Raw genomic sequence first — 9,624 nt, forward strand, 5'->3', positions numbered from 1 at the left:
ATTAGAATTTAACTTTTTCAGAAGTTTGGATTTCTAAGTTGTGCTCATGTTAAATACACACCTGCTATATCTGAACAATATATTTTGTTTGCAATCATCAAGTAATGATTTTAAAACAGAGGTAAATCTATTAAAAGCAGAATCCTAAAGTATTTTAATCAAAAGCCTAATATATAACTGCAGAAGAATCACATACTCTTGCAATTGTTTCAAATAATTCTTTAAAATAACTGGCTCTCTCTTTACTAATCTGTTTACTTCCACGATGAGCTTGCTCTGTCCAAAACTGGAACTCATCATTTGGTGTAAGAATACCTGAAAAGGTAAAAAGGAAAAACATATATCAATTGAAAATGAAAAGCTAGAAAGTTATCTGGTTGATTACACTGATTTTGCATATTTCATATATTCTTGAGGATGTACAGAAGAAAAGTTTTACAAATTCTATCAATAGAAAGTTCTTACTGACATCCATTAGAAATAGTAACAGCACTAAATTAATACTTCACAATCAGTTTATTGCTCAATGCTTTTGTAGACTGCTAAATGCTTTTGTAAACCATTACTACCTATACTGTCAGTTTGTCTCTTACATCTATGAATTTGCTTCTCCAATGTTAGTCTTCCCTAAATCTAATACTAGAACCGTTCATGCTATTGGATATTACCCAAATTGAAAATGACTGTGATTTAATCAATAAATGTTTGCAATTAAATTTCAAAATATAAGCAAATTAAAAGTTTCATTTTTAAATTTGTTTTTAAAGTCAATAGTATATTAGGGTCATTAGGGTCAATCCTCATTATTCATGGATTCTGTATATAGGAATTCACCTACTTGCTAACATTTGTAACCTAAAATCAATACTCTAAGTGCTTTTTGTGGTCATTCACACACAAGTGCAGAGCAGTGAAAACTTTGAGTCACCCTACACATAGGTTCCCAGATGAGGCTGAATAAAGCAGCACTGCCTTCTTGTTTCTTATTTCCTAGTAAACAAAAATCCTTTGTGTAGTCTATTTGGTATCACATTTTTCACATTTTTGTGCTTTCTGTTGGTGATTTTGCTGTTTAAATGCCCCCAAGCATAGTGCTGTCTAGTATTCCTAGGCACAAGCACATTGTGATGTGCCTTATAGAAAAAAAGTTGTGCTTAATAAGCTTCATTTATGCATAAGTTACAGTGTTGTTGGCCATGAGGTCAATGTTAACTAGTCGACAATTTATATTATATAAAGCATCTCTAAACACAAATACACATATAACAAGGTTATGTGTTGAGCAGTGGACATGACCAAAGACTCACAGGAACCTAATTCTGTATTACTCCTAGGAGCTATGGTGCAGTAGTCACTAATTCAGTTTTTATGGTGACTTGATAGAATATAACTAATGCAAATAACAAGAATCAACTATGTTTTCTATTTCCATGAACTGAACATTGTGAAAGATTTACATTTTCCTCTTCTCCAAATCCATATAGATCTATTCCTTTAAAAAAGTTCAAGCTCGAGGAGATCTCAAAGCATGGAAAGAAATCTGTGAGAGAATATATTAACCTACTAATGTACCAGTAAGACAATAGTTTTGACTTTCTTTAAACAATGGTTATATACCTCGTGTGTCATCTTCCTTAAATTTCAACTTTGATAAGTTAGTGTCTGATCTTCGTAGAACTATCCCTAACCCAGATTCTAATTCACTCAAAAGATTCTGAAGTTTGGGATCAAAGTTTCTGCTCCATTCCTGATCCTAAACAAAAACAGACAAGAACAAACATTGATCAAAAGCTTGCTAATCAAATTGGCTTCCTAAAATACTATCAAAGTCCAGATATGCCTATTTCACTCAAAGCTTGACACTACCTACATCTCACGAGGAAAGAAGTCCTTATAGCAATGTAAGAACTTTTATATCTTTTTCCAATTTCTCTATTTGTCAACAAAGCTTACTATAAATGTTTTAATTAAAAATATTTTAATTAAAAAGTAAAATATTAATAACATTAACAGTAAGTAAAGTAATTTTTTTATGTTCGTGTTTATGAAAACATTTATCCAAATAACCTAGGTTAAAAAAAGAATGACCATCTAGCTACTTTAATTTACTCACCTTTAACAACATTGGCGCAAATATTTGCCGTACCGCTTGATAAAGGGAATTTATAGGTGATTCTAACATGGATGAAACAAGAATGTTATTATGTAGATTCTGATCAGTAATTACTTCAGGTCGCAGCTTGAAAAACACCAGCACTTTATCTTTTGTGTCAGCAAAATCAATCTAAAGTGATAAACAAATGATTTTAATGTTATTGTCATAAGTTAATATTTAAAGAAAAGTTCCTAAAATGTATCACTGTAATTTTATCCCTTAAGAAATAGTTACTTTAAAATGATTATATAGTATATTACAACCAAGCTTTCTCTGCTCTTTAAGAATACCTAGGTTTTAAAAGGTTTCCCCGCTTACAGGCAAAAGCTACTTTGATTTATAAATAGAAGGTACTATATGAATATTGATGATATAACACTGCTAACTACTCCACTCCAGCAAGATTCAGATCAAAGCTGTGTGCCCCACACACTGATTAGCAGTATGCTTCTCCACTCTACTCCAAGATGTTAATCACTGGCTAACTGAAATTAGCATTTTAAAAGATGCTTTTTAAGTTGTACATAAAAGTCAACAACTACCCAAATGAACTCAGTTGTCTGTCTCCTAAAATCATCTTTACCTGAACCAAAAATTTTCCCTTAAACTATGAATATAACTTTTTTTATTAAATTGTCATATAACTAGATTATTTAAAATTGGAACTGAATGAGCTAAGTTGGAATTTACAAAAGCAGTCATGTTTAAAATAGGTCAGTTAATAGTAATTACGGCCTAGGGAATACAGTCAGCAGTAATGTAATGGCTATGTGTACAGCCAGAGGAGAGAAAGAGTTATCAGGGAATTGTTCATAAACTATACAAATGTCTAACCAATGTGCTATATACTTGAAACTAATAATAAAAATTTTTTTAAAAATAGTAATTGCTTCATTAGCTGAAAAGTATACTACCTAAAAAAAACGTTGCATTATATACATGTTTTCACAGTTGTTATTTCTTCTTCCAGGGAGAGAAGCCTAGGCATTAAAAAGCTTTCAAACAAGTTAATTGCTATATATAAAAAACATCTTAAAGATAAGCAAACTTTCATGTTACTTTCCTTTCATCCCAATCATTATATTTTTCAGCTGCTAGGAAGGAACTGGCATTTACTGGTGTAGCTGCATTACTGAAACTCTCATTTTCACATATTAGAATTCTATTGCTAGTGTGAACATTTTATTCCAATTACAACCAAGTGGGATAACAAGCTGCCGATCTGTAGATTCGAAAAAGTCACTCCTTAGTAATTAAACAGTACATACCCTTGTACTGCCTCATCACACCTATCTGAAAAAAAGAAATTCAGAAAATACACATTCTATCATCATACTTTGAAGACAGCAACTATGATCACTGGCCACGGCTCCCTGGAGCATCAATCAGGACAATAAGTTTGTCCTAGCCAAAGTCAGAGTTAAAGCAAAGGATCAGTTGGTTCTGGCTGCTCATGGTTCCCTGAGAAAAGGAAAAGAGACTCAGCTGCTCCTCCCAGTTTCCCTAACGTTGGCAACCGCTATTACTCCTAACTGACTAAAATTTAATAACTATTCATTCAAGGTGTAACATTGTTTTTTGAGGATGTGAAATACTACTATTACCTACTGGGATCAACCAGGGATCGACATATTACAAACTGCTGCCTGTTTTTGTGCAGCTCACAAGCTAAAAATGTTTTCTACATTTTTTAAAAAATCAAAATAATTCATGACACATAATTATATGAAATTCAGATATCAGTGTCCAAAAATAAAGTTTTTTTGGACAGTAGCCATACTCATTAACTTATTTTCTATGAATGTTTTCACACTACAATGGCATAGCTGTAGTTTTAACAAATATGGTCTGCAAAGCCTAAAATATTTATTATCTGGACTCTTAGAGAAAGTTTGCCAACCTATATCCTAAAACATAAACCAGATCACATCATCCTCTTAAGATTACCAACTTCCTATTTCAACCTAAATGGGGTACAAGGTCCTAAATGATCAGCCTGTGACAATCCTCCAGCTTCCAATCACTTATTAAACTTCAGCAATCATTTTGGATTTTTTTTCCTGGCCCTTGAAACCAAGGTAAGAACCAGATCAGAACCTTGGAACTTACCATTTCTTTTGCTTTTAGAACACTCTTCCCTTAAATCTATGTATGCCTACAACTCATCATTCAAATCTCATTTCAAAAGTCACTAATTCAGACAGGTATTCCTTCCTATTGTACTAATACAGTTCCCTGTGCCATCTCCACCATTACTTTAACATTATTTTTTATCTTAATGGCACTTATCAACACTCAAAATTCTGTCACATTATGTATCTGTGTGCATGTATTTCACCTGTCTTTGTCCACTTGGATGTTACTCCTTGAAGACAAACTCCGACATGTTCATGGCTATATTCCCAGCACCTAGGACAGTGCTAGACCTATAGTAAGTACTCAATAAATATCTGTTAATTTATTAACGTTAAATCATGCTGGCTCTCAGACATCTAAAGTACAACTTAATATATAACAAAACACTTTCAAATATTACTAAAAATCTGTAATGTAGGGTATGAATAAAAATAAAATATATTGTTGGGCTCTGCTAGTAATGGCATTAACTTTAAAAAGTAAGTTTCAATTTTCAATATCCAACCCAAGATACATTTTCAACCCCCTCCTCATCTTGTTTTCCCAATGCACTCTATCTAAACTTTCAGTGGCATTTCCAACAGTGTTCCCTAATTTTATAATTTGTTGAGTATATGTCATTATGGACCAGTGGTCCCCAACCTTTTTGGCACCAGGGACCAGTGCGTTCCTATGAGAATCTAATGCCTGATGATCTGCGGTGGAGCTGAGGCAGTGATGCTAGGGGAGAGGCTGTAAATACTGCAAATACAGATAAAGCTTCACTTGCTCCACCACTGCTCACCTCCTGCTGTGAGGACTTGTTCCTAACAAGCCACCAACTGTACTGGTAATCACCTCAGTGGTTGGGGACCCCTGTTGTAGGCCACTGGACTGAGGCTCTGGAAAGCAGAAGCAGGGAGTCCTAATATGAATTATACTACTTATTAGAGAAGTGGAGTAGTTAACAGCTTTGTGCCTTACTTTCCTCAGCCATAAAATGGAAGTAAAAATAGTTTCTATCTTATAGTGTTGTGAATACTACATGAACTAATGCACATAAAGCACTTAGAACAGTGCCTAACAGTGTAAAAAGAAAATAAATGTTAGCTATGATATTCCACCCTTTTTATATTTTCTTAAATCCACCAATGCTTTGCATATAATGAGTTCAAAATAAAAGTTTATTGAATAGAGTGAAATTAAATTCAAGATTCATAGTGAATGAGGTTAATGATTCAATCATCCTACGAAAATGCACTTGCTGTTTCAAAAACTCTGTTAGACATAGAGATATGGGTGGATACCAGAGGAAAAGGTTTGAAAATATTTCTGAGTTATCTTTCGTCCATTTAATAAGTCACTTTAATGTATGAGGCAATTATTCTCTGTGTATTACTCTTCGATATATACATACCAGGGACGTTCGAAAGCTTTTACCCTTCACTGCTACCCAAAATATAGCTATTATATATATATATATATTATATATATATATCTCAAATGTATGTTTGTTAACTTATCAATGTATATACTTAACTTATTAGCATATATAAATATGTGTAATTTATATACACATCCTGATTGCAAATGCAACCATTTAAGCAATCCTGCCAGTGGAGGCAGCAGTGCAATTAAATAAACCAATGTATCGCATACTGTACATGAAAAAAGAATTTAAACTTTGTATCATTTTGTAAGTTCTTTTTGTTTAGTTTGGGGGGGGTTGTTTGTTTTTAGTCTTTAAGGAAAAGAAACTAGAAGAAATATAATTGTTCTCTTCGGGTGTGTGAACGGGCAGCCACCTTTGGTCGAGTGGAATGCAAGCTTGGAAACTACACGCTGAAGGAGGAGAACAGTACAGCTTAAGGCGGAGACAGCCTTTGGCCCCAGAAGAGGATCGGATGAAGAAGGCTGTACAAAGTCCCGACATCCCTCTGGCTGAGACTAGGGACGTAAAGGGAGCTCAGGGCAGGGGCGCAGGAAACCGTACCGTGTTGGAAAAGGAGATCCCGGTGTCGGATCGCTGCACCCTTAGGAGCATCTGATTCCCGTCATCCAAGAAGTTGTTGATTTCAGGACTGTTATACAGCAACGTCTGGTCCAAGGGTTCCGACACTAGTCCAAAGTAATTCTCGGTGGTACTGAAGATGAAAAGCTTCCGAACGTCCCCGACTCCACCCGCCATGATTGTGCAAAAGGGGTGAGAGAAGGGAAGGAAGAAATGAGAGAAGGAAGAAAGTCCGGAGGGAAGTGCTAGGAAGAGCGGAGCTCTTCCAAACCCGGAGCCCGCCCGTCGGCCCGCAGAGCTTCGTGGTTGCCGGGGCAGTCGCTATGGCGACGGAGCTCTGCGGCGGCGCAGCCGCGGTCGCGCAGTGGACGTCACCACCTCAGGCACGCGCACGCAGAGCTATCGGAGACGATCGACCACCTCGGATTTCCGTAGCTGCTCGCCGCGACCATCGATTGTTTCTAACGAATTGGTGTTGGGTAGCAAAACCTGACATATGTTCTTTCGACAATTTCTTATAACGCACAGTTGAAAGAGATAATTCTAGTCTTCAAGTGCAGCAGCCGTGACGACCTGGATTTAGGAGGGCTGAGTTCTAATACTCCCTCTCTTCCTGCACCCGTTAGCAAACCACTTTGAGCGTGAGATTCTACTTCTGTAAAAGAGGGAAATACTATCTATCTAGGTCGTAATGAGAATTTAAGAGATTACTACTTAAAAGTAGATTTTTAAAGAGAATGATTGAAAAAATGAGTACAGTACAATGCTAATTTATTTTCTCAATCTTCCTCTGCACCTTTCTGTGTTGGTTAATGTCCCACCATTATTTTTGTTATCCTGTTATTAATTTCACAAAACTTTAACCACCAACTTTTCATCAAAATCATTACCAGAGCGCAGCCATCTTTGTAAAATAACCAAAACATACAATGATACTTGTTAATTTATGTTATAACAAGCGCAACTAAATACTGAGGAAATACAGAAATGAAATCAGGCTTCCTCATTTTCTACCCCATGGTGTCACTATATACTACTAAACTGCTGGTCATTTATCCTAATATTCATCAAAGACTCTGATTTCAATAATTATTTTCTAAAAATCTTTACTACATGTTACTATATGCCAAGTAATGAATTATGCTCTGGAAGCAGCCCTGGCCCTCAAGATTTTTGGTCTGGTTATCCCAGGCCTGAATTGAGCCATCATCCTAGGAAACATAAACATATGGAGATTTTTCTTTTAATATACACTCAATTATCACAGCTTCCTCCTAAAATTATATTCTTTTAGAATTTGAGTCTTTATTTACTGAGCATCTCAGGGTTTGGGAGTGGGAGCTAAAGAAAGTTGAAATGCTCTAAATTATAAAGGAAAATAAATTCAAATTCTCATGAAATATTCCAAGAGGTGGGAAAGGAATCAGTGATGTGGAATGCTGGCCACTGGGTAGGAAAAAAAATTCAAAGAGATCCCAGGGCAACTAGATAGTCAAAAAAGAATTTTGAAAGCAGAAATAGCTAATATGGATACAGAAATATTTGGTCTGCAATGAGCATTATGACCTTTCCCAAAGTCCTTAAGAGAGTCTTCATTACTCACATATGCTTGCTCTAGGTGAGTTGTCTTGGTGGAAATGTGTGAAATGGCTATATTTAGCATCCATGATAATGTAGTGAATAAAAGGCAGCACATCTAGGAACATGAAGTTAGAAAGCAAATGAGATCACAAGAATGTCATCTTTCAATTTTTTAAAAATCTTTAGTGGACTTTGAACTTTCACAAAATAAGAAATTTGAGTGTTTTAATCAAGTTTAATCCACATGTCAAGAAATAGAAACTCCAGTTGACATGTAAATCCCATGAAGGCAGGAATTTTTTGTATCTTGTTCACTGCTATATACCCAGAATCAAGCATAGAGCAGAAAACATGAGACATAAGACCCCAGTACTCAATTTAGCTTCAATAAAGAAGAATCTCAGAGATAAATAACTTACACAAGGCCACATAACAAAATCCAGTTCTGTACCTACAGTGTATCACAGCAGTAGACAGCCAACTACCAAAATCCATTCTCCCCTTCCATAGCTAATAAATAAGTGGCTACCATCCACGTTTGGCCATTAACATTCTCTCCAATGGAATGTAAGCAGAAGTAACATGTGCCACTTCCAAGGCAAGGTTTTAAAGAAGTGACTGTACCTTCACCATTTTGCCAGCTGATGTAGGTAACAAAGCTATAAGAGATGGCAGAACCATAAAGCAGTAGGATCCTGGGCTCCTGAATCACAGTGTAAAGCCAGCAACTGTTAAATAAGCAAGAAATAACTTTTATTGTGTTTAGGCCATTTTACGTTATACATGTGTGGGTCTCCCCCCCTCCCCCCCAGGAATTGATATCAGCAGTAGGGTGCTATTTTTTAAAAAAATTATGTGGGGCATTAATTTATTTGGCTAGCAGGTGGTACAAAAATGGGTAATGTGAGCTGGAGGAAGAAGTACAAACGCTTTCTGAGCCCAAGTTTTCTAAATACGTCTATGTTGGCATTTCTCAAACCTTTGATGTTGGGACTTCTTTATACTTTAAAAATTATTTAAGACTAAAAAAAACTGTTTATGTGTGTTATATCTATAAATATGTACTGAATAGACTATAAAACTGAGACTTTAAAAAAAATTATTCTATTTAAAAATAAGTCCGTGACTTGTTAACATATTTTTATTTAAAAAAATTATAATTCTCCCAAAAATTTTTTTACATTATTTTACATTATTGAAAATCTCTTTAATTTTGCCTTGGTAGGACACAGCTAGATCCTCTATCTGCATTTTATCCCTTGCAGTTCACTGTTTTGGTTGAAGTATATGGAGAAAATCTGGCTTCAGAGAAATGTAGTTAAAAATGGAAAAGAATTTTAACAGACTTTTCATATAATCGTGAATATTCTTCTTTGTTACTAAACTACAATTGCACAAGTGGAAATTTCTTCAAAGTAGTTTCTTAACTCTCGAATTTTATATCTTGTGGAAATTCAAAGTCTACTCAAGATTTCTTGCAATTTGGAATCTGAGACCACATCAATCAATGTTTCATATTCAGCTACATTAAAATTCAATGGTTATCTTGTACTCTGAATGGATCTTCTACCAATGAATATTTCATAACATCATGCATTGTTCATTTGGATAATATTGGTTCACTGAGCCATGCAAAGCCTCCAAATGTCACTTCATTATACAATATCAAAAAATCACAATCAGTAATATACCACTGATTTCATAAGAAGAAGTTTTTGTATATGAAGAGGTTTCAAGCTAACAATGAAGAATTTGAGGTTTT

At 35.1% G+C, this 9,624-nt stretch overlaps 1 protein-coding gene across 3 annotated transcripts in view; it reads right to left on the minus strand.

The window, feature by feature from the left end:
- The window catches only part of DYNC2H1 (dynein cytoplasmic 2 heavy chain 1), a 253,153-nt gene extending 246,556 nt beyond the window's left edge, over positions 1–6,597 (minus strand). For 2 of the 3 annotated variants that reach the window (XM_016163676.2, XM_016163673.2), the window contains exons 1-4: positions 6,264–6,458; positions 2,114–2,284; positions 1,618–1,753; positions 197–315 (exon numbers count right to left, since the gene is read on the minus strand). In XM_016163676.2, the coding sequence (XP_016019162.2) occupies positions 197–315; positions 1,618–1,753; positions 2,114–2,284; positions 6,264–6,458 (621 nt within the window). Of the gene's footprint in view, positions 1–196; positions 316–1,617; positions 1,754–2,113; positions 2,285–6,263 lie in introns of all 3 variants that reach the window. The other variant, XM_016163675.2, reaches the window with a different exon arrangement.
- Positions 6,598–9,624: the final 3,027 nt, after the last annotated feature.

The sequence above is a fragment of the Rousettus aegyptiacus genome, unplaced genomic scaffold (genome assembly GCF_014176215.1).
Source record: "Rousettus aegyptiacus isolate mRouAeg1 unplaced genomic scaffold, mRouAeg1.p scaffold_m13_p_5, whole genome shotgun sequence".
Taxonomy (NCBI): Eukaryota; Metazoa; Chordata; class Mammalia; order Chiroptera; family Pteropodidae; genus Rousettus; species Rousettus aegyptiacus.